At 45.7% G+C, this 26,253-nt stretch overlaps 1 protein-coding gene across 3 annotated transcripts in view; it reads right to left on the minus strand.

The window, feature by feature from the left end:
- The window catches only part of HisCl1 (Histamine-gated chloride channel subunit 1), a 29,222-nt gene extending 4,181 nt beyond the window's left edge, over positions 1–25,041 (minus strand). Inside the window, exons 1-7 of one of the 3 annotated variants that reach the window (XM_070540590.1) lie at positions 24,910–25,041; positions 23,129–23,214; positions 22,035–22,102; positions 5,989–6,185; positions 5,413–5,495; positions 4,672–4,806; positions 1,868–2,220 (exon numbers count right to left, since the gene is read on the minus strand). In XM_070540590.1, the coding sequence (XP_070396691.1) occupies positions 1,868–2,220; positions 4,672–4,806; positions 5,413–5,495; positions 5,989–6,185; positions 22,035–22,102; positions 23,129–23,214; positions 24,910–24,926 (939 nt within the window). In that variant the 5' untranslated portion in view covers positions 24,927–25,041. Of the gene's footprint in view, positions 1–1,867; positions 2,221–4,671; positions 4,807–5,412; positions 5,496–5,988; positions 6,216–22,034; positions 22,103–23,128; positions 23,215–24,909 lie in introns of all 3 variants that reach the window. The other 2 variants (XM_065439567.1, XM_065439566.1) reach the window with 2 other exon arrangements.
- Positions 25,042–26,253: the final 1,212 nt, after the last annotated feature.

Genomic DNA, 26,253 nt, shown 5'->3' on the forward strand with positions numbered 1-26,253 from the left:
CTTTTTATACCACTTTCCCTCCCGCCAGTGTATAGTTGCAAACTGGACGCTCGTATGGTTCACCTCCTGCCATTCTGCTCCTTGCTTTTTCTCTCGATATATCCTTTCTTCCATTAATGTCCTTACCTCTGCTTTAAAAAATTGGAGGACGCTTAAGCTATATAGCGATTCCAAGGCAGCCATTAAGGCCTACCAAACCGGGATGGTCTCCCCTCAGGCCATCCGTATTCTCTAAAGCGCCAAAAGTATCTCTCTGCATTCTCTCACTTGGTTTCCCGCCCACTTGGGGTCGACTTAGGGCTCTCTTTTTAACCCTAACGAGGGCGCGCACGAGGCCGCGTGGGGACTCACTGACCGTGCCACCTCCGCAGTCCCCCTGCCCCGCGGGGAACCCTTGCTCACGTTCAATGAAGTTACCAGACACTACTATCTGTCAAGACGGGAATTCACCTCCCACACCCCTCCTTATGCAGGGCGCGGGCGGTGACCTTCGACTTTTACAAGCCTGTGCGTATCCTAATCTTGCGGTTCTTCGTGCAATATACCCTGAAACGTATCCCAGTGCGGACTGCCCTTCCTGTGGACTAAGGGAACATTGGACCAGGTGTTGTGGGAGTGTGAAGCCATCGGCTCTTCCTTCAGTGAGGATAGGTGGGCTGTGCTCTTGGGCAACCCCGAACTCATCGATCAAACCCTGGCCGTCCAGAGTGCCCGTAATCGGGCCGTCAAGCTCGGCTTGGCGGTCCCTCCGGGGTCTAGCCGGGTGGTGCGGGGTCTCCCCTGCGTCTTCTTTGGACCTAATAAAGTTATTTCACTCACTCACTCACGCGTGACCTTCGCCTTTAAGAGCGGAACGCGATAGCATTCAAATATCCCCGGCTGCTTTTCACGCGTCCCAGCAACGGCACCTTATGTAAATAATGTTTGTCGGGAAACGCTGACGGCGAACGCTATGAACGAAGACGAGCTTTCAGGTAGAACGCGGCCTCTTGCGTGGGCCGATCTCGTGTTAGTGTTTCGCACTTTTAGTATTTATGTCTGAGAAGATATAACATAAAAGGTATGCGCTGTTGGTGTTTCTTTTCATGACATTTGATTGTCGGCTGTCATTCTCAAAATTCCGAGCCATAGTGTTGAGTAGATCATAAATATGATCGCTTTGGCGCATACAATGAAGGACGGAAAGGAAGAAGGGGAGCGCCATGGCTAAGTTATTCCGAGGAATAACTTTGCATAGAATTGAGGACACGGTATGAGCAACTTTAGTGGTGGAAGAGTGATTGGGTATGCGTGGTTCGGAAACACATTTCCCGAAGAGATGGCCGACGCTGGGCGCAGGACGTGGGACACCAACGCCGGATTTTCTGCGACACGGGGCCCTTAACGCAACCACATTAAAATCGATCATCTCGATCAGACAGACTTCCGTCACATACTGTACATCAACGTTTACGAAGAGATCGTCTTAGAGCGCAATATAGCTTAAATACTTGCCTTGAAGTGAAAACGAAACTGCCAAATTCATGCGCACCGATTGCGTGGTAAAGTCTAAGTGACGTAGATACTGCGGCCCATGAAACGAAATAAGCCTGGCGGCAAGACATGTTTCACGATTGGGCCGCAGTTTCACTCAGTTGGAATGTGGGAGCTAACACAGTTGGACTGAATGTCGCCGTACGTGGGAACGCAGCCCAGCGCCTACCTATGTAACAACAAAAACTTTTTGACAGCAAGCAAAATGTTCTGTTCGCCCTCCACTCCGCACCTGTTGCCCGAGAAGGTGAACCTCTGTTCAGAGCTACCACCCTTTCACCCTGATGTCCTCAGATGAAATTTGTGACTGCGCTACTCGCATCAAGTTTCTCACCATGCGGGTACGCACTGTGTCGAACTGCTTCTGGCCGTCCTCGAGGATGATGTTCACCACAGCGTATTCCATGAGCGAGGCGAACACGAATATGGTGCAGGACGACATGAAGATGTCGATGGCCTTGATGTAGGAGACGGGAGGCAAGTCCGCCTGGCTCTTCGCATGCTGCGTGCACAGGGTCAGCAGGCTGGTCACACCCAGTGTCACCCTGGCCGGGACGGCTTCCGGTTTGATCCAGAAAGAAATCCACGACATGATGACGATCAGGCAGGTTGGAATGTAGGTGTGGAACATGTAGTATCCGAGGCGCCTCTTCAGCTTGAACGTAAGTTGAAGACACGTGAAGTTGCCTGCAGTGTTGGACAAAATGACAAACGTGATTGAACACTGCGGTAATCGAATACAACATGGCGTCACAGTCGCACTTTGGTGGTATCATTAAAATTTTTTGTCGCCAGGAAGGATACAGTTAAGACAGAGGAATTTTTCGAAACATTGAACAAGTTTAATCTGATTTGCACTAAACGTTATATCAGAGACCAGGCGTTGCATTCGCAAATGTAGTGTTTCAGCGGTATGTGACGTGGTAGGTTCTGCCAGAGTAACCCCACAGACGCAAGTTTGCTGAGAAATCTTTCAAGTATAACCGTATAATTACCACCGTTGCAACAATTTCTTACTGGACAGCACCGCGATCATTCAACGAGCATTCGAAACTCTTCCCTGCCCTTGTTTTATACAACTAACGCTACTTTCGGCTCACGAAAATCACCGGGTTTTATTCGATTTGAATAGAAGATTAAATACATTGTTGTGTGTTACGTGCCAAAACACAATACGGTGATAAGGCACGCCGTAATGAGGGACTCTGAATTCTTATTCACCGCCTGGCGTTCTTTAACATGCACCCAAATCTTCGTAAATGAGCGGTTTTTTTTTTCGCATTTGTTTGTTTGTTTGTTTGTTTATTGGTTTCTTTCCAATACAAGGAAAAAGCGAAGGGAGAGCTAAAGGCTACTAGCCTGACGAGGCCCTCCCTCCGCATACAGTTTCGACAACATTACAAAAGAGATTTGAGAAAAAACAGCACACACATTTGTAGTTACACTCTACACAGTTCTATGTCATAGAGGATCTAGTTCATATCACTGCACACAAATATATAAAACAGATTTCTTGTCATAGATGTGACAGAACGGGAAAAAAAACATATGAACGCAAATGCAAAATGTCAATCATCGTAGCGAACATATGAAAAAAGAGAAAAAAGGCGACATCCAACACACAGTAAAAGAGCACTGTTTTACAGACAAACGCTACATATGGTTTTAAATGAGATGTCACTGGTAGCGAATTTCTTTCTCGATAACCATTGTTTTGAATGTTTTTTTCTTAATCGATTTGTTGAGGTCGACATCATCTGGAAGTTTATTTAGAAGCACCGGAATTTGGTAATTTAAATGTTGTTTTCCATAATTCGTGCGTGTTCGAGGCTTTCTGCGCTCTTGCCTTCGAAGGGCGAGCGTGTGTGTTTCAGCGGGATTGCTAAATGCGTGTAGTTTATGTTTTTGTACATACTGCAATAACTTGAAGCAATAAATTTCATCAGCTCTTAGCAGAGAATACTTTACAAACAGTGGACCTGTTGGCAAGTCTTGTGGGTGTCCTGCATATCTTTCGAGTAGGCGAAGCACACGCTTCTGAAACTTTAGTATTCGGAGGTAGTTTCTACTAGAGGTTGTACCCCAAACCAAAATACAGTAGGAAAGTCTGGAATAAAAGAGAGTATAATAAAGAGAAACTTTAAGCCACAAAGGTATAAGTGAGCTTATTCTATACAAGCAGCCGAGCGATCTACTGAGCTCCAAAGCAAGATTATCAATGTGGGTGTTCCAAGACAAATTTTCTTGGAACCATACTCCCAGAAATTTTTGCTTCACCTCTTGTTTTAACGGAGTGCCCCGAAAGGTAATATGAATATCATTCTTCATTGGCTTGTTAATCGGAGCGAATATAATATATTTGGTTTTATTAGTATTCAACTGTAACCTGTTGGCATGTAACCAGTCAGAAAGTGACTCCATATACTTATTAACAATCTCCTGAAGCTCTGTAAGGGTACGTGCAGTGAAGAAAATATTCGTGTCATCTGCGTACATTATTAGTTTAGGGGAATTATAGATGCTACAGAGATCATTAATATAGACTAAGAATAATAGCGGTCCAAGAATAGAGCCTTGAGGAACACCTTGTTTAATTACTATTTTTGTAGTCGTTCCTTGGTGAACACTTACATATTGAAGCCTATTGCTTAAGTAACTCTCTATCAGTTTTAGGACGACGCCGCGAACACCGTATCTTTTTAGTTTAATTAATAGCACATCATGACACACTGAGTCAAAAGCTTTTCGTAGATCCACAAACAGACCTAGCGGTGGCCTAAGCCACCGCAGCCGCAATTGAATCGGTGACCTCGAGGTCCCCAGCGCAGCACCATATGCGCTAAGCTACCATGGCGGGCATTCTACACAACTTGCCCTAGAATAATGCAGTTCCGCTATTTACAATGTATTGTGAGTGGGCTGGCGTCCTACAGTGGGCTGGGATGTGACCTACAGCTTGTTCACGTTGACCTGCTTGATCGCCTGCGACGACAATGTACTGACGCTGATGCCTTTTTGTGTGGCAAAGTGGTCTCTGTAATCTAGTTCGATACTTTTGCCTCATTTTTCAGCTTGGGAGAATAACTGGAGTTCACCTCGTGTCATATGCTAAGAAATAATAAGGCCTAAGAACAATACCTGTCGAGTAAGACTCTGTGCAGTCCTGGGGGGCAGTGTGCTCCAGGTCCAGCTGAGGCAGTTCGAAATCGATGTGCACCACGGGTGGATCTCGGTCATTCCATTCGAACACCAGGTCATCCGTCGTGTGCGACACTGACAGAAGAAATCACGCACTGTGTTAAATATTTTGATACATGAATTAGCTGCTATCATTTTCGGAGAATTAAGCCCCCAATATATTAACGTAGTTGGCGCATTCCCTATTAGACTCCCTGTAAGATACAAATCGTTTTCACCGTTGTGAACACATATTTGCGTTTTTCTGAAAGGCAGACATTCGTACTTAAAAAAAGAGCCCAGTAGAGTGGCAGTAATTAGTTTGGAACGAAGTGAGCTTCACAGGGTGAGTGTTCGGCCTGAATTCCGACCGACGTTATAGGAATACCTCTAGATATAGTGCAAAGCCTTGAACGTAGAAACTAAAAGAGGCAAAAGAGTCTCTATCGCTGCTCAAGCCTAAGAAAATAGCCTACCAAGCAATTCTGCGTACAATTACGTGTATCCTCCGCAACAATCGAAGATTGTAACCTGCAAGTGAAACTTTTTTCGGAACAAATTGCTGCCACTGCACGCAGTGTAAGACGGTAGCACCTGGTGGCAACAATATTTCAGGTATGACGTGTGCGTTGGATATATAAAGAATCAGTTACTATGCAAACTTCAACGTTTCCCAGTATACCTCAGCTAAATATAACTTACAGCTTTCCATCTGCATCGAGCAAGTCTGTGTGTCGTGCGGGTAGGAGGCGAAGTTCATTGCGCAGGACAGCGTCAACGTCAGCCTGCGGTGTACAAAAAGAAAAAAACTTTAAATGCTCGGTCTCACTACATATCGAAATCTCTTCTTGACTTTCATGGTAACCTTATTGCTTTATTTTACAGTGCACAACCAACTATAGTCGGATACAACTTTAGAAAAAAGGGGGCGTTTACTCCTCCGAGGCGGGTGCACCAATGGGCGCGCATTCTGGACCGACGTCATGCGCCGGACGGCCGGTGACTTCGCCGCTTCGGTCATCTGGGCGGGGCCTCCCCTTTTTTCTAAAGTTGTATCCGACTTTAGTTATTAACCGTACTACATGTGACCATATTGACCTTGCTGACCATAATAACCATACTGTTCAAAAAGAAAAAGACTTCACGAAACTGATTCTCAAGTACCCAAAGGGCTCTGAAAACTTTTAGGCTAGTTCTAAAGTCCACGCCACTGTAGCGTGAAAACTGGCTACTCGCGGCTATTCGCTGTGATATCAGAATTTTTTTGCTGTCACTCACTTGACCATGTAGAGGATGGTCTTGTCTCTGTACAGCCATATGTAGTGGTTAGGCACGGTCATCGTCTGGAAGGTGACCTGCTTGGCGTTCTTGAAGAAGCAGTCCGGCCGCCAAACCCTCTCCAGCCAGTCCGTCTCCAATACGCGGTACTCGGACGTCATGTTGTCCGGCAGCCGTAGCCGATGGTCCTTCCACGACTGCGAGAAAAAGATGTCCGCCGCGTACGTCTGCGGTAGGGACAGAAATGCACGTGTTATAGCTAAAACGAATATTGCCGCTTCAAGATAAATTTCGCCATCAGTGGGCTTAGCAATGAAACAGTGTAGCAGCACGCTGCCGAAACGCGTCATGTATGACGCGTGTGATGCCGCCCTGCTACCCTCTCGCGCTTCCCTATGGGCATGGTGGGCCATCTAGTGGTGCCGCCGTGAAGTCCTCACATGGCCTCTGAGAATCTTGACGAGCCTGTGCAGGCGAATGCTGAAAAACGTGTAATGTATGGTGCGTTTACTGCAGCCGATCTCCTTTCCCGCACTACGCTCTGGACAGGCTGGGCCACCTATCGACGCCACCGCGAACTCAGACTGTAGGCTCTGAGATTTGGGGCGTGCCGGCGCGTGTGAACGCTGATAATTGTTCCTTCGCTGTCCATGCCCGTTTATGGCACAGCCGACTTTTATACTTGAGAAACCGGTGTGATGCGGGTTCTATTCCCCCTAGCACTGCATAAATTTGGAAGAATTTGGAAGAAGTGTGGCACATACCCATTCTCGAGGATTGACCCAAGAATAGGCACATACATCACCAGTGACATATACTTCGTTCCACACAATCAGTGGTCCAAATAGTTTATTCGGTTACATATCTAGTGGCGCATCTCTAGTAGCTAAAGTTGGGGCATGAAAGAGGTTGGGTGCAAACATAGCGCCAAGTGGGCAAAGTATAAGAATGCTAATCGCTGTGATTGCTGTAGTATTTACTCGGCACATAAATATTATGTCATTAGTTTTGACCATGACTGGAATGTTCATCATGCAAAGGTAGAGCCATACTGTTTAAGTTTTTAATTTATTTCAGAATGCTGCCAGTCAATAGAGGTATAGCAGCAGACGGGATTCATACTGAGCCCTGTTACCTTTGGTTAAAATAGCTTTCAACGGACTCCATCACAAAGCTTTCAACGGACTCCATCACAAAGTTTGACTATACACCAAGAGCTCTAAAGCGGCAGTGAGAGAGCATTTACCCCAATAATTTTTTAGTAATTACATATATAGAAGCAAATTAAATGTTGCGAGGAGATGGCGAAAAAAGAAAATGAATCACCCTCGCATTGTAAGGGCCTCTCTTACGCCTTCATTCACTGCAGGCAAGTTTCATCGCTCCCCTACCTTGCTCCTGTAACAAAACGGATGCTCCACGTGACATTTACGTCACAGTAACCTTCCCCTACAAAAAAAATGCAATAACGTCACGGATAGTTTTTTTTTCTTTGATATAAAATTGAAAGCGATTTAGTCCTCATATAATGGCGATGGCTGCTCATTTTCGTCATAATACTAACAATGACAAAAAAACTATTCTACAGGCAGGAGAAATGTCTCGGGTGGAACCACTCTATAGTTTATTTAGTTCAGGATTCTAAGTGAAAGTAGTATTAGATCAAGTTCACTTTTGACATCTACGCACAATTCTTGGGGGGTGCTAGAAGAACGTAGTACCAAACAAAAAGCGGACGACGTAAATAATAATAATTTTAGATGAGATGTCACAATGAAGACGCGTAAATTCAGGACACATATTTGTCGATGATGACGGTGCCCAGAAAGGCGCGTAAGGTCATGCGGCACAACACATTGGCAGCGTGTCTGTGCGCTTTACTGCAAATTACGTGTAAGTACGCAGGCGTTTTGGGGACATGTCAGTACAAATCATGTAAGAAAAGCTTATTCTAGATCTCTTAAATTGCGTCTTGAACTGGCGCCACTGTTGTAACGTCGTTACATTCGAAGGAGGTTCTTTGTCAATTAATTTGTCCACTGGATTTCAACCCAAATGTCTCTAGCATCACCACCACCTACTATTGGTTCAAATGTTAAAGATGTAATTACTAGTTCGTGTTACCAAAAGCAGCTTCATGCAAAATTTTGTGCTCGCTCCCTATTACAGTGCCGCCACGACTAGCCACAGCAATCGCGAGGCCCAGCATTGCGGTGACAGCTACACGTTGTCTTAACCAACAATCTTGACGCTTTTATCGGCCATAAATTTCGCGATATGCATGAAACGTTGAGGTATGGAACTCAAGTGTTTCAAATCGGGAAAAAAGAAGGCACGTTGATTCAACGAAACGTTGGAATCTAGCATGACGCGAAGCTTGTTTTAGTTAGCGAGGCAGCAGCATTAGCGGATGACACGAGTGCCTCCTCGTAGCCTGTAGCCGTTAGCTTTTCTCCACAAGGACTAAGGCGAGGCATGGTGCTTATGGAGGGGAAAAAAGTGACAAAGGTGTACGCACGAAAAATCCCGAGACGGCATCGAAATGCACTTAGGGCTTCGTACACATTGTCGTAGGGGGCTCATGTATCCTGGAGGATCGACCAAGAATGAGCACATAGCCAGCGGCCCAAGTTGTCTATACTAGGCAAGATAGCTCCCAGCACATGCCCAATGATACAAATTTGTCCTTATATAAACATAAATGTATCCGGCCAGCAAACAACGACGTGCGGTAAACCCCGGGGAGAGGCAAAGAAAACTCCGCCTAAAGAAGCATGCCTTAGGAAGACGAGCCGAATAAGACATCTACGTCGCTTCATTTGGAATTCCAGTGTTTGTCGTTGCTGTTGATGTTCGTAACCTGAACAGCCTTGATATATGTGTCTATAATCGAGAATTGGCCGATATACGGGTGATTAGCAGAAATGGACAAACATAAGGTGAAGTTTTATTTCGTAAGTCGTGACATACGAATAACGAAAGTACGGCGCGATAAAGAAAAAAAGACAAATCCCAGAAATAAAAAGAAAATGCAAAATAACAAACAATTTATCGAGGCAATAGATTGCTTTGAGTAAGGAAATTCCGAACTTTGGAGCAAACATTTCTAGAGAGAGAGAGAAAGGCAAAGGAAAGACAGGGAGGTTAACCAGAGATGCAAACATTTCTATATCTGGACAGAAGCAAATAGGCTGCGAGAAACAGTATCGCAGGGACATCGAGACCAAGACTTGGAAGTGAAGCTTGTAGTATTGTTTTTCTCAGTACAAAGAAACATCAACAGAACACAAAGAAGTGATCTATTCTAGTCAGCTTCGTCCCACAATAAGCACAGCGGGGAGGCAGCCAGTCTAAACCTGTGTAGTAGTCAAGCCGCATTGTAAGCCTAGCTTCCACGTTCTTCTCTTCTCATTAGCCTTTTTTTCGCTTCTGGGTTTTTTTTTCGCGCCAGAGACGTCTTTGAACAGTGGCCTGCTTGCGCAAGCTCCCACTCCTCATTAGCTCTAGCCAAGAATAAGCTCAACATTTTTCTTGCTAATGAATAAACTATCAAACACATATTGGACATTTGTCCTCAATATGACGTCCAGTGTATTCGTTTGCAGACAGCTGTAAGCCGATTCGACTCCAATGGAACATTTTGCGAAGCGAAAATTCCTGCACCTTGGTCACGTCCGTCAATGGCGCAGAAACCTGTTTGGGTGCTGCTGCAGCTTTTCAGGGACACCTGCCTCAGTGACCTATCGTAGATGCGTTGTGCGCCCTATTGTGGGCACACAGTGCGAACTCACTAATTCTCTAGTTCATTTTTTTCTTTCTATCCCCCCCTTTTTCCTTACGGCCAGTGTAGGGTAGAAAACCAAATGCTTGTCTGGTTGACCTCCCTGCCTTCCCTTTCCTTGCTTTCGCTCTCTTTCTCTTCCTCTTGCCACCTTGTTTCTACGCGCCAGAGCTGGTGGCGCATTTTGCTATCAACTGTACTCTGCACGCATTTCCACATACAACAGTATTGGCCACTACAATACAAAAAAATTTATAACAGAACAGCAGGCCATTCCGTTGAAAATCCAAAACGACTTGCACAAGTGGATTACAGCCCCTGAATGCAGGCGTAATAAATCAGGCTGTTGTTCCTTGTATTGCCCATTTGGTAAAGTCCGCTGCGAATCTACGCCTTTGGAAGCGCTCGTAAATTAAAGAAGGCCAAGCCTATTGTGAAGCAGCAGCAGTTAAGGTCTTTGCATTAAGTACCTTCACTTTCAAACGTAATACCCGCAGGTTACTTGATCGCTTGGGGAATTGGCGGAATAACTGCGACAAAGCAATTGGTGTTGCCTGTACATAATAAAATAAAATAAAATAAAAACAGAGTGCCCTTAGGAGCGAATGGTAGGGAACCGGAAATTGCTTATACGCTCGGCCGCGTGTGTTAGGAATGTCACAAAGTCATACGGTGCAAGCACTTTTCATTCTTTCTTATAAACGGGTCGCTTCCACAGCGCGACTCACATTGAACGGAAATTAGGAAGCCGCTGTAATGAGGGCCCAAACATGCAACGCGAACAGGCCGGGAATATATTAGGTTCGCGAGTTCCCACGATTGAGCAAATTAACGAGGCCTTCGGGACACTTGGTCACATAGCGTACTCATCGAGCCAGAACTTTTCATTACCTCAAGTTTGCTCTTATTGCTTTGGAACACTTCGACAGCATGCGTTGTTTCGCGGAATACTTGGCTGTTTTATTCACTGTCAAGCACAGGTTTCCGGAATTTGCGTGCGTTAGATGTGCGAACTACTTCCCCAAGAAGACGGTGATGAAGGTTACAGCATGTCATGTAAAATTACCATATGGTAGGCCCAAAAAGACGCATATCCCTTTGCAAGTCGAGCAGAGTAATTGTAATGCCATGGATCGCTGGCTGGCGACGGCTGCAGCCAAGTACGTCTGTTGGTGACCTGGCTCACTTGTGTACCAGACCTCATAACCAACGAGGCACACTACGTTACCATCTGCATGTAATTCCTCAAAGCGTCAGATTGCCCAAAATTTAAATTGAGATGCAGGAATCGGTTACCAGCTAAAACATCACATATACACAGGTTGAAAGAGCACTAACATGATATCGTCGACTCTTCATTGCTCTTTTTGCATTAAACGAAGGTCCGAGACTCGTAAACACCAGAAAAAAGAATACCGGTAGCAATTTATTATAGTAGCTTTTCTAAAGCAAGTATCGGTTTCATTTCTGCTGAATACCCGCCGTGGTTGCTTCGTGGCTATGGTGCGGGGCTGCTAAGCACGAGGCCGCGGGATCGAATCCCCGCCACGGCAGCTGTATTCTGACGGGGGCGAAATGCGAAAGCACCCGTGTATTTAGATTCAGGTACACGTCGAAGAACCACAGGTGGTCCAAATTTGCGGATTCCCCCAATACGACGTTCCTCATAATCAGATCGTGGTTCTGGCACGTACTAAGCAAGACAGCACGTAATACACAATAATTTACAAAATTTCTGCTTTATGGTGACGTCATAGCGCACAAGGTAGTCACCTGGAAGCACAGTATTGCGAGGTCTTGGCACTCGCTCCGGCTCGCTCGGCCGACTCCTGTGCTGCTACATCGACCCACAGAGCTAGTAGCAGCATAGGGAGCGGCCGAGTGACCCGGAGCAAATGCCAAACGTCACAATGGGCAGCTCCCACGTGATCGCATCCTCTGTCATGACGTCAGGATATAGCAATCGCCTCGAAAACGAACCGAAACTAGCTGTAGCAAAGGATATTATTGAAATATATAGGACGCTCTCACTCTTACCAATAATGTTTCTGTGGTTTATAGGTGTAGGACGCTCATTTACTGCAAATAATTTTGAATACACAAAAATATCATACCAGCACGCTTTTAATTAAGTACTAAAATGACATTTCCTACTCGTTTTTCTTGCTTGTCTTAATGATACAAACGCTATTAGCCCTGCCTCAAGGCTCAGTAAATAATGAACAGTGATATTTCTTTCTACGGAATAGTTTCAGCTTCGGTATCCAAAATGTGGATGCTTCGTGACGTGATGAACCACTGACTCGCTACGTTCATACGGCTGTCACACGCTAGTACCGCCAGACGAAACACGAGTGCAAGACTCCTCTTTATATAATTTACTAGACAAGTCAAAGTCAAAGCATTTTATTTAGGCCTCACAAAATGGGTGCCTAGACGGTACACATAAAGGCAATCAATGCCTGACAGTGTCAACCCCCGCCCCACACTCCCCAAGCATCTCACCCAACATCACCGTAATTATTGCTACATTGCCTGTCGACAAAACTTCCAATCATAAATCAGAGGAAAGCACTGACAACAATGCATCAAAATAAAAACATTTGAAACAAGAGTATGCTATTTCGCGAGAAATGTGACACTTATGCTTATTACTGCACAATATCGCGAAATTTTGCTGTGTCATGACTTCACGATGATACAGATTGAGCAAGGTCCGATTTTTGGAGATCGAACTTAGTATGCACTTTGAAATACCTAAAGTTTTTTATACTATTCGGTAATTTCACACGGGGTAAGCACGTGGTACGCTTTATAAAATTTCAAAAATGGGTGTCCCAATTCTTGAATATGCAATGTAGTTTCATCTTCGGATTGCTTTTGAAACATTAGGTCGCTGATTCGGGACACAATTGCGCATTCGTACAGATAGTGTTTTCAATTCCAACTCCAAAGACGGCCAATATCGTCAGTATTTAGTGGAGTAGCGTTGCAAGGGCATTCGTTAACTCCTTGTAAGTGTGTTTCGGTAGTAACTGGCTTAGGCCTCACATAGCAGGGAAGTGAAATGTATTCGTGACCGATATACAATGAGGCCGACTTAGCATGAGTTGCGAACTTTAAGCAACATCCGTCGCGCAACGAACCAACGATTGGAGACAATGGGAGGATTTTAACGCCGCACAGGGAAAGGTTAGCTATGACAGGGGCCGCAGAGAAGGGCTGCGGATTATTTTCGAACAGCTCGGTATCTTTAACGAGCACTCACTGGTCACTACAGGGTATTTTGGTACTCCGCTCCCACCAGAACCCGGCCGCTCCAGCCCGGAAATGAACCAGCAACCTTGGGCTTAGCTGGAGAACACATAAACCAAGGCCACCACTGCGGATTTTCTTCACAAATTGTGTATATATATATATATATATATATATATATATATATATATATATATATATATATATATCGCATTGCAGGAGCGACGCTGTATTCTCCTATAAGTTTTGTAACAATATGGAGGTATCAATCTTCAGAATCATTCCAACCTCTCCACGCCAACAATGCAAATGTGCGTGCTGCTTCGGCTGCGTTCAGCCTACGTAGCACGAATCGAGAGCGCATGTTTTGGGCAGAAACATTGTGCACACTGAGGAGAGGGTGTGGTTAGTGCCTAATAAACACAAGGCGACCTCAGTAGACTCATTTTCGCATGAAGTTTGTTCAAACAGTTTTAATGCGTACGCATTATTTGGCGAGCTCACCAGCCCTGGCACACGAAACGTGCCAGGGCTGGTGAGCACAAATATGCGTGATTTGCCACGACATTTCTCGTTATGATAGTGTAAATATAGATGACTGGTAGCTTTTAAGCGATAAGGAACAACCTAAAGCAAGAAAATAAAATAAGAACCGATACCCATAGAGATACACAGGGTTCCTTAGAAAATGCATGGTGAAGCTTATATTAGGAGTGGCCCAAGTGAAATCAGGGGGTGGGTCAACTTGAAATTTGGGGTTCGGTCAACATGAATATCGCAGGCGGGCGAACTTAAATTTGTGGCTAGACCAACTTGCAAGTTGCATGTGGGCCTACTTGAAATTTGAGGGTGGGCCCACTTAATTTTGGCAGTGGGCGAACTTCAATAAGGGTGTGGGGCAACATGAAATTCGAACGTGGGCCAACTAAACTTTTGGGGTGGTTTAACTTAAATTTGGGAACGGGCCGATGTCCAATTGAACGCTACTGAGCGTCCTTCGAGTTATGAACACCTCACGGGCAAGCGGTGTGCGTTGAGAGGCTTGGCGCGTTTTCATTGGGCCTTACGTAGGCGCAGTCAGGCAGGCTTACAAGCATAGAGGAAAGAAAAATATAGTAGGGAGCATGACGTCACGCAGCCAGCCTTGGCAAGCGAACGCTCCGTGAAGACACAATGGTGGCCCCACACGCCACCTCTTGTGTCGAGATCACGGAGGAAATTCGAGATTTGCCGAGTGGTTTGGTTACCGGTAGTTTTATGCGAAGCATACTAGCCGCACAACCACGCTTTTCCTTGCTGCGCCGCGCGCGGCCGCGTAGCTACCATTGAAGGTATGAGCCAGTGTTCATTGCTGCGCGTCTCATATGTGGGTCTATTCTCTTTTAAGTTTGCTATGTTTGTTATTAAGTTGCTTCTATTCTTATGCGTTGCACATTGCAATCACTCAGTTCAGCCCTTGGGCGCGGCCGGGCAGCCACCATTGACCTTTAGCGCAACCACGTGACGTGACGTCACGACAGCCGGAGGAAAAGCTGGGCCCCAACTCGCGCAATATGCAACGCGTTCTTGGCTTAACCAAGCTAAGCCTGGCCATTTTTATGCGAAGCATACTAGCCGCACAACCACACTCTTCCTTGCTGCGCCGCGCGCGGCCGCGTAGCTACCATATGACGTCATAACAGCTGCAAAAGCGGAGGCTCAACTCGTGCGCTCGCTTGCGGCCGCGTAGCTATATAGCCGGGTCTCAGCTCGTGCGCTCGCCTGCATGATTTGTTTCTTCGTCTAGCCGAACCAAATATAGCCAAGCAACAGCAGTACGCCAGGCTAAACAGTGGTTCAACAACTAAAATAAATGCTAGTATGCTTCGCATCCTGGGCTTAACCTTAGCTAAGCCACAGCCATTTTTATTTGGTGTGTGTATTCGGTAGTGGACTGTCCATTTCAGCTGCTGCTGATTGGATTCTGCTGTACGAGCGGGGAGGATATACGAGCGGCCCCGGCCAATCAGCAGCGACCGAAATGGACAGTCCACTAAGTGAACTCCTACAGAATACCTCCCCAGATGCGGTTAGAAAATCTCACAGTTGTCTACTATAGCCTAAGCATTCTTTGCCACTGGAAATGCCACGGGTAGGCGCGCATAAGCTAGGAAAAGCAAGTATGCAAAACTAAAAGAGAACGAAGTTATGGTCGAGCCAAACAATGCTGATGCATTAGTAGACAATTATCAGGGTTTCTGTAGGTTTTGTGTGTGTGGGTGTGCGCATCAAATCAATAACAAGTAAATATCAGTCGCCTACGGCATTTAGAAGGTCAAAGAATTCTGAGCGCTAAAATGTTCGGCAACAAAATATGGCTCTCCCGTAATCAAGGGTAGATGTAAACATGAAATGGCTACGGGCAAAGTGGATTGGTTGGAGGTGATACGGCCAAAAACTTAATTTGGGTGTAGTGCAAGTTTGCGATGGCACACCTCACCACACCGAACCACACCTAACTAACTTGTTTTGAAATGAACCTCATTGCAAGTGTCGTCTTGGCCGAACAGCTATCCGCAGCACACCGGATGCTGACAGCTTGGTCACCAAGCGTGGCGCAATCTCTCCAGCCGACGCAAAACTCACGCCGCGGAACTTACGGACTGCTGGCGTTGAATAGGCAACCTTGTCTCAGCGCAAAAAAAAATGACAATGAAGTATGATACCCTGTATCTGCCTTTTGAAGGTCGCTATTGGAAATCACAAATAAAACATCGTACTATAAGTTACAGCTTGAATGATATTGTTCACAAGCATTTGGAAGAACTCGGAAGCAATATTTTTCGTAACTTGTTTGGCAGTAACTATAGTGCATGCGATGTGGTCCTGTACCAAGGATTGGGGGCCATAGCGTACGTTTTCTTAAATTTTGACTGGTTTCCTGGATGATCTCGTCTCGTTCTCGCAACTTGCCTGGATTTTGCGGCTCGAGTTCCCAGATAACGACTGTGGCTTTTTGCTCAAGGTCACTGGAAGGTCGCCGACAACGGGCGCTACAAACATTTCGTGCTTAAAACAACCCCTCGACGCACAGCGCACGCCAGAATGCAACAACCGGACGCTCATCACAGTCCAACTTAAATAACACTGGCAATCTCACTGGACGCGCGGTGTACCCGGGGCCCGCAGTGTCTCTGTACGAAATAGGGACATCGGTCACGTGGTCACATTGCAACGGAATTCGCGTAGAGTATCGGTGCCAGAGCTGTCAAGCGAAGCGTGCCACGACAAAGGAACCAACGGGGCATGAGGATCGCGATGCCGCAACAAAAAACTCCGAGAAGGGAGGAAAACGAGATTCTTGCTCTTCCCCGCGAACCCTTAAACCGTCCGCACGTCTGCGAGGGATCGATAAGGAGCGCCAGTTGGCTAAGCCAGCGCGGGAGCCCAACGGGACGCCAGTCGTCGCCCCGGTGATGAGCTCGCAGAGCCATTATAGGAGTGGGCTTGAAGCTCCTCGTCCCAATAAGGGATGCGCTCATTGCCTAATTTACCCAGCGAGTGAATGAAGTTCTATTTAGGAGAGAGCCTTATATGCCCCATAGAGCGAAATATCCGGCGCCCGGCGTTATCGTCCGATGGCACCAAAACCCACGTAACCAAGTGATGGCGTCACGTTCCCGGCGCTCGCCCTGCTGCAGCTCGCATTGCGAAATCCCACGGTGAACAGCCACGGCATCAGGCGGACGCCGCGGCCTACACCCGGAAAAGGGACCTGGCCCACTCCCAAAATTTGATTAGGGTGAATTAAAGTGGATTAAGGGGGATTAACATGGACTCAGGCGGATTACCGTCGAATAAAGTGGACTAAGATGGGTTAAGATGGACTAAGGTGTATTAAGGTGGATTAAGGTTGGTGCAAATTAGAGCGAGGTGGATTAAGGGGGAGCTTACAAGTCCTCATGCTTTCGCCTTTAAATTACGTAAGGATTCTTTAGTGACATTCAACTTTTTCTTTTGTACCTGCAGCTGTAGTGTCAAACATTTTTGCAAATATGCTCTACTGGTTTCAGGAACATTCGTGGAACACGATGTTAAGGTGAACTTATCGGGGTGAAAATTGTGCGAAACGATTGTATAAGTGATACGTAGTAACAGTTGAAAGAAGCTCGATCGAAGGATGAATCGACGCTTGAACATATTTGATTCGCATAAATTCCTCTTTATAAGCAGGGAAAACCAGGGAAAGGAGGGAGATGAAAATTCAAGACGATGAGCAAAAGAGAGAACAACGGGAAGCTGGAGCCAACGTTTTGACAAGTGGACTTGCCTAGTTGAAACGCGCAAGTCCACTTGTAGAAATGTTGGCTCCAGCTTTCACCTTGTTCTCGTTTTTCTCATTGGCTTAATAAGCGGAACACTTCTGTAAATGTGTTCCACCAGCTTAGTGGGACGTGCGTGGAACGAAATTAACAGAACACAGTGGACCCTAGGTGACAGCATCTACTATCATCATCTTAATTATGATGCATGAATGAATGCTTTTACTCGTAGCAGTCAATTAGGGAAAGAACCTCAGAGAAAAAGATAAAGGGCAGTTGCTTGAGGACAGCCGGAGCCCAGAAACCAACTACACAAAGACACCAAAGTACGGGCGCAGGAAGTTTCTGTGCCAGTATATATGGTGACAAAACAACACTGCAACCATCAAAAAGATCAGAAACAATAATAATGACGGGATCATAAAAGATATTAAACAAAAGCGCACACGACAGAAAGGAAAAAAATTGTGTGCGCAAGGCGCATGTTTGAAAAGCGATATTCATGATCGTCGTCATTCTATATCAAATCAACCGCTGGAAAAAAGCTTATCCCAGCGATTTCTAATTTGCGCTTTCTTACGTCAGCCAACTGCGCTCTATGTGTGGCCGAATTTCTTAATTTCCTAACACTATAGGGGTGGGCGAATATAAATTCTGAGACCGAGTCGCATACTAATCGAATAGACTCCCAAGCCGAATCAAATCGAATAGGATTTGAAGTACTTTTCGAATAGTTTTCGAATCGTAAGCAGCCATTTGCACAGCAGAACTGATATGCAACGATGTTAATATCCTAGTAATCATGGCGTTAGCAAGTTTCCGTCATTACATTCCACGTTATGAAGTGCTGTTTATTAAGAAGCACAAACAAAGCATTAGGAACTCAGAAGCAGTTTGTTCGCATACACATAACATTTACGATAGTGCGAACGATTGCTGTAGAGCCAGTCAAGTAGAAATCTCTCAGCCATGTAGCCTGCTCTACGCTATATAAGTTCTGATGTCGTATGCTTGTGCATATTCTATGTCCATGGTGACGAAATTTATCGTACAATTGCTCTAAGTTTATGTTTCATTGCACACAATTGACGTTTTGAAATCTTCCTACACTGTCCGAAAATAATTCTCATTTGCGAACAAAGGCTACTGCATTCAAAGGCTGAATCAAATTTGGCACTAGTCTATTCATATACGCAAGTTTCAAAATATTTGCGCACCTCAACGAAACACCTAATAAATGACAGAGAACTACTGTCATCCACCCCGCTGTGGCTCGAAGCCACGTATGAAACACGACCGTTTCTCGAAAGCGAGGCTTGACAAAAGATTTATAAAAAAAAATGTGGTCCTAAGCCGGAATCGAATACGAGATCAAAGACTTTCAGTTGCGACCGCGTTGTGCCGCCTGAGCTTCGCGCTATTTTCCGGTAGATAGCAACTGGTTTCCAGCACAACTGATTTGATGCTACCGCATTTCTTGCCGCTGTCGGCTACGTTTCGTTTCTATTGGTGTCCGTCCTGTAACTCTCGGAAACAACCGATTATCCGTTCTACGCTCTACCAAACTCCCATCTTTTCCCTACTACCCTCATCTAGAATATCATCCGCACCAGCTCGCTCTCTAATACCTGCACTCTGGAATTTGCACGAAGTAACATGCGGATACTACGTTTTGTCCTCATGGCTTGTTACGTGGTTTCCAGCTCAATCTCAATTTCCTTTTCTTGTGACCAATTATATGGACACTCCAAGCGCATTTCTGCCGTGGGCGTCGGCGTCAGCGTGGGCGACGATGACTCGATGGTGGCACCCTACACGACAAGATGGCAAAGCTTTCTATTTTTTTTTCTTTTTTGCCCACATAATTTTAGGACAGCGTTCTGCGGAATTGCTTGTTCTGATACTACACCGTATAAATTGCTGCATATGTTTGCAGAGAAAACAAGTCTTCTATAAACACAAAGGTTATCAGGCGGCTGACCTCTCGAAACCACTACTGCTGTATTCAACGTTTTTTCATTATGCAAACAAAGCCGCGCTCGCCAGGAGCCCATAAATTACTTGCCTGGTACCATATCAAAGGGAAACGCCCTGCGATGAAAATAGCAATCGGCAGTTTAAAACTGAACTTCGCGGCTAGTCCAGGTATAAGCGCTCACACAGTGCGACTCACCCGGCAAGCTTATCTGCCCTGACGGGCGTTATCAGCATTTGCCGTGGCAGAGGATCAAACTAATTCACATACTTCGTCACGGGACGTTTCCGAGTGACGTATAGGAGTGGGGGTGCGCTCGGTATCATTATTGTCTGGAATAAACATTGAAAAATTGATTATAAACATTTCACATAAGGTGTAATATTTAAGCTTTTCTAGAAATTTAGGTGAATGTGGCTGCCTCCACATTTGCCTCGCAGACTGCCCCCAGTGCTCTATTAAAACGAGCAACTAACATTTTTCTTAAATAGCCTTCTGAGTATAGCCGTTATTATAGGCAAAATATCGTCCCCTCGCCTAGAAACTCGTCTGGAACAACGCCACATTCGCTACGCTCACAGCGTTTTTGTCAAATGAATCTGTAAAGTCTAAAGCATATACCCTCTACATTTATATCCGGCCGACCCTCATAAAAGAGCAGGATTCGCCAAAAGGAACAGGTATAATAATAAAACTTGATTCTGCACAATTAAACTGTCTTTGCATAAGTCCGCAGTAAAATATTTGAACCTATATAAGTAACGAAAACAAAGGCCGGGTAAACTGCGAGGGTTAGCGCTTCCAGAAGCGCAACGGAATTGAGAGGATAAAATTTCCCGCTAGTGCTGTCCTTCACCGCGACATTATACGTACTCTTTTTTTTTTCTTCGTGTCAGATTTCAGTACATAATCTTTAGCTGTGGCGGCATAAATGTATACGTTAACCTGAACTAAGTGCAATGCGGGGATTCGATATCCCTATGTGAATTTTATACAAGGTGCTGCTGCGACATATCTTTACATAAATTAGGGGTTTAATGTATTCGCTTAGACAGCACGACTAAAAAAGCGCCGACGTCGCAGCCAAAAGCTCCGTTGTGTTTTAAGCTGCTGCGGATTGTCTCGGAACGTCAGACTCAGACGTCTGCAAAGCTTACTAACCGAATTCTGGCGTGAAAGGCACGGCGGTCTGAAGATTGCTTGGTTTTCAATATGGATCATATATTTGCACTAGTATAAGCCTCAGCGAAATGAAGATATCAAGTGGTTTTTCTTCTCTTATGCGCTCTTCTTCCCAGGCATATTCTTTCCCTTCTCCACTTAACTTGCAGAGTAGCATGTGTTCGATTACTTCTATTCCGGCAAAATTTTGTGCTTTTAAATAAAGAGCTTCATCTTTCTATTTTTATTGGCTGGTTTGCCTCTGTATGCATGGCTCATACCCACTTTGGAGGACAAGCCAAGGTTCGGATGCTATTAGAAGGATATTTTATTTCGTATAAAGAAACTCATGTATCATTTTGATATGATCATAAAATATAGTGTAACAACTTTATATGAATATAGCAAGAAAATTTTCCTGCATCAAATAAATTTTTGCATGGCTGCGCAGACATCTATGGCAATGTCCTACGGAGGAGTCTCCTAGAAACGAAAAATTAGGAATGGAAACGTTTAGTTCAATGTGGCAAAATTATCCTTCTAAAATAACTTCCTTTAATAATGATAAACTGTTGCTTAATAATAAGTTATCTGTCCTTTGATAATCACCAAATAATGTGCACAGAGGAAGATGGCGCCGCACTACCTCAAAAAAAGAAGAAGAAAGGTAATAGTTTCAAGCAGATGTTCGACAACGTAATGTAGTGAACTGTGAATGTATTCTTCTTGTATGGCAAAAAAAGTTCTAGTTCGAGGGAGTAGCCAGTATCGATATTACGATAAAATTTATTGATGGGTTCTACAATACTCGCATAACTGCGCATCTCTTGAACGTAGAAACAATTAGGAAAGCTGACGCAGGAATATTGAGAAAAAGACCACTAAAAGCCGGTCTCGTCATATCATCTGCTAAATCTTACATTCGTTACCATAATAGCTTCATTGCGATAATAAAACATTGCTAAATGTAATATTTCTCCAATCATTTGGTAATTTTTACATTGTCCACTGTGCTCGAATAAACGTAAGGTTACAGCAACTTTGCGATAAATGTCGTCTCTGTGACCAAGGTAGACATAAGGATAAGAAGATGCATGGGGTAACATGCTACATCACCCATACAGCCGTCCCCCTAACCTCACTGCCCCCGCCCTCTCACCGGACTTTTTCTGCTTAATAGCTCTGATCTGCACCCACCACTGAGTCTCGATTTCGCGAATAAGTTGCCCCTTTGTTACTCATGCCCAATTTGTGCTTTTCATAAAAACACCCCATAAAGCACCATATTGGAAAACAGTTCCTAAAATTGTGAATATCATCACGTTAAAGTGGAAGTCAAAAATAAAAGTCAACGAAAGGCCGTGAGCTAATAATAAACTATTTCTTCGGCAAACCTGTTTCCAGGAAAACAGACAACATTCAAATCGCAACAATTGTGGCCCACAGAGACAAACGCGTCAAGTCCATCTGCTATTTAAACGTGTAGCATGATTCATTCTAGAGTAATCGCTGTTGCGCGAAAGTTTTCGAGGACGCAAAACACATAAAGTAAAAGATATTTTGCATAACTCACCATGGATTCTTCGTCAATAGAATCCAAGCTCATGACAGTCACGTGGAAAAGCACAACTGTTGGACGACCTGAGCAGGTAAGACAAGGCGCCAAGAGTCAAGGAACGTTCCTTATTTGTATTGACATAGTGTGCGAAAACCGTGCGCTGCGACCGCCTGCTTCTTAAGTCAGCGGCTCTAGTTAGTACCGTCTACTCAAAGCCCGCTGCACACTGAAGGCTTTTTGTTAGTCAGTGGTACAAAGCCTACTAACTAGCTGACGCGTGAAGTTGTAACAAACCCTTGAAATAACGAATAAATGGAACGCCTTCATAGAAGGTGAGAACACAGGAAAAAGCGCAACGTCCACAAGGAAGAAGGCGACCGGACGTCCTTGTGTTTGTTGTGTTTTGCGCTATTTTTTTCACCCCCAATCATGTGCCCACTGGTAGCTTTTGACCGTATTGCTTAACGAAGTCATCTTCGCGTACGAGCCAGACCTGCGTCATGTTTTCTTTCTGTCTCTTTTTTTCATGACCGAATAAGCTAAATCGCATCTTGATCTTTAAGGAACGAAATGTACATCATCGGGATTTTTAATAAAGAAAGTAAAAAAAATTCTCCATCGTCACCGCAGTTATCTGCGAATTCAAACATACCACAGATCCCTCTACACGCGCCTGAGCCTGATTTTATTTTATTTTTTTCACCTCTGGATGACAGTGTGTAACATCTGTAGAAGCTCATGAGCTCGCATGGCTTCTCTCATTCCATTTACGGTTTCGGTAGAAATTGAGCACCGATTGGCTGGAATTTGAACATGGTAGACTTATTTTAACTGCTGGTTTCTCACTTGATTCAACCGCAGCTCTGCTTTCGGTAAAGCACGAGAATAGATCCTTTACGGAGAGGATGTTTCCACAAGTTCATTATTTTATTTGCGTTAAACATAACACCCTTCAGCAGTGCAAAGTGTTTTGAATTCCGCTTTGCAAGTGTGTTAGTGGATTTTGAACACTAGTGATGCTCACCTTGAGGTCTGTGTGGAAATTTATCATTGCTGTCCATGGTTCTTCTAGGTTCAGTTGAAAGCGTAGGAGCAATTTATGCACTCACCTTCCTTCTTTGGCGGTGACGACCTGTCATACTGGCTGGGGTCGTCAGGCAAGATATCCTGCAGTGTCAGGTTACACCGACAGCTCCTGTCATGATTTGGAGTGTAGAAAACGCGGCATTGCGTTAGTATCATCGCAAATTACGAAGCACGCGAACTTAAGAGTTAGACGTGCATCGATGAACTCAGACAACAAAGCACACGTTTAACAGAAGCGTAACAGTAATTTAATAATTAACTTAGGACAAAGCGATTGGAATGAACTAACAACACAAATGGGAGGGGGCAGCTCTACCTACAAAACTGAGTTTTGCTTATGCGTTGGTAAATGCTTTCTAAATCAATATATCATGCCATCACCATCATTCATTAGCCCTTTTCCTCCCCGTCCCTTTTTGCCAGTCTATAGAGTAGCAGACCAGAGAAAGTTATAGCTCAGGCCAACCTCTCTGCCTTTCTGTAAATAAATCTGTCTCTGCCTTCTAATTCAACCGCACGAAAATTATTTATGCGACTTGTCTACTTGGTGACATTGTGGGTATTCCTTATTGCACTTTGCTCGAAGAAAGTCGAGTTGCACATTGCCTATGAAAGCAGTGACATGTAATAACCTACGTGAAGCAAACCGAACGTCCGTTTAACTAGAACCAATATTATACCATAAACATCTGTTTTGATAGTTGTCCTCAACTGTACTGTGCATGCTGCGTACGCCACTAATAATTATCATGAAATAATCGTATGTGATGTTATTTGGTTGCCTGTGATTATATCTTCTTTAGTGTTCAAAACATCGCCTGAGTTCCGCGGATAGAGAAGCCTCACCTATCGTCATGAGCACTGGATTGTTACTTAGACTAGAAGTTTCAGATGATCGAGTGGGTTAGGCTGCAATTAATTGAACATGCATAGAGGCTGCCATGCTGTAAAGGTTAGAACATTACGGTGTAGTAACAATGAAGAATTATAACAATATAAAGTGTGACTGAGCAGTCTAACCTTCCTTGGCCAAATTTGCGACCAGTAAGAAAAGCAATTCAATATTGCAACAGTAATTCCGAGCATTTCATTTAGACGTCGAGCGTAATCCTAAGGCCTCTCACGGGCAAATCCGAGTGCTATATAACCATGCGTAATCGTGGATTCCAGAATAATCCCTTGCGCTAAAGTAAATTCCAGGATTTTGCGTTGTTACATGTGCCTCGGTCTCTGCCAAATTAAAAGCATCAAGTTCTGGGGTTTTACATGCCCACACCACAATTTGCTTATAAGGCACGCTGTAATGGGAGACTCCTGATTAATTATGACCACCTGCGCTTCTTTTACGGCTTCTTTGACGTGCACGCAATGCATGGCACGCGAGTGTTTCTGTATTTCGTCCCTATCGAAATGCGGCCGCCACGGCCGCGATTCAATCCCACGACCTTGTGCTTAGCAGCGCAGTGCTATAGCCACTAAGCCACCGAGGAGGGTGCTATATAACTGGTGACGACGCCAGGGAAATTTCGGGTGCAGCAAGCAGATTTTGGGCCGAGTAATAACACAACAGCAACAAAATTTAGGCAACATGCGGTGAAGCGAGCAGTATAACAAGCACATTCCAATTGAAAGAAGAAAAAAAGAGGAAACCCAAAATGCCCGATAACTACCGTAAAAGTCTCGCATGACATGTGACAAAATACGGGATTTTGTGAGTGAACTACGTGTTTCGTATGGGATTCATGAGAGAGGGGACTTCGGGGCATGTGAGTGTTGTCGATAACGATACGTGGCAATGTCTCACCGTAGACAGAGTGCCATTCCCAGGATGAGCGCGCCAGCGACATTTCGCCCCCTGAATGACGAGTCCACGGCTGCGGCGGCTGAGCTTCCGGCAGCTGCGGCTGCACCGTGCTGACAGACTCAAGGCTCGTCCACCTCCACTGCAGCAGACGGCAGTATCTGCACCGGAAGCTGCACCGTGCCGACAGACTCAAGGCTCGCCCACCTCCACTGCAGCAGACGGCAGTATCTGCACTGGAAGCTGCACCGTGCCGACAGACTCAAGGCTCGCCCACCTCCACTGCAGCAGACGGCAGTATCTGCACCGGAAGCTGCACCGTGCCGACAGACTCAAGGCTCGCCCACCTCCACTGCAGCAGACGGCAGTATCTGCACCGGAAGCTGCACCGTGCCGACAGACTCAAGGCTCGCCCACCTCCACTGCAGCAGACGGCAGTATCTGCACTGGAAGCTGCACCGTGCCGACAGACTCAAGGCTCGCCCACCTCCACTGCAGCAGACGGCAGTATCTGCACTGGAAGCTGCACCGTGCCGACAGACTCAAGGCTCGCCCACCTCCACTGCAGCAGACGGCAGTATCTGCACTGGAAGCTGCACCGTGCCGACAGACTCAAGGCTCGCCCACCTCCACTGCAGCAGACGGCAGTATCTGCACCGGAAGCTGCACCGTGCCGACAGACTCAAGGCTCGCCCACCTCCACTGCAGCAGACGGCAGTATCTGCACTGGAAGCTGCACCGTGCCGACAGACTCAAGGCTCGCCCACCTCCACTGCAGCAGACGGCAGTATCTGCACCGGAAGCTGCACCGTGCCGACAGACTCAAGGCTCGCCCACCTCCACTGCAGCAGACGGCAGTATCTGCACCGGAAGCTGCACCGTGCCGACAGACTCAAGGCTCGCCCACCTCCACTGCAGCAGACGGCAGTATCTGCACTGGAAGCTGCACCGTGCCGACAGACTCAAGGCTCGCCCACCTCCACTGCAGCAGACGGCAGTATCTGCACCGGAAGCTGCACCGTGCCGACAGACTCAAGGCTCGCCCACCTCCACTGCAGCAGACGGCAGTATCTGCACCGGAAGCTGCACCGTGCCGACAGACTCAAGGCTCGCCCACCTCCACTGCAGCAGACGGCAGTATCTGCACCGGAAGCTGCACCGTGCCGAGAGACTCAAGGCTCGCCCACCTCCACTGCAGCAGACGGCAGTATCTGCACCGGAAGACAGAAGGGCGCCATCTATGTTATGCCTGCCACGTAGTCTGCAGGAAAAGAAAGGCGAGTCGGTGAACGCTGATGAGGAAAACTGGACGCTTCCGCTATATACGGTCTTCGCTAGTTGATACGC

The sequence above is a fragment of the Dermacentor albipictus genome, chromosome 6 (genome assembly GCF_038994185.2).
Source record: "Dermacentor albipictus isolate Rhodes 1998 colony chromosome 6, USDA_Dalb.pri_finalv2, whole genome shotgun sequence".
Lineage (NCBI taxonomy): Eukaryota > Metazoa > Arthropoda > Arachnida > Ixodida > Ixodidae > Dermacentor > Dermacentor albipictus.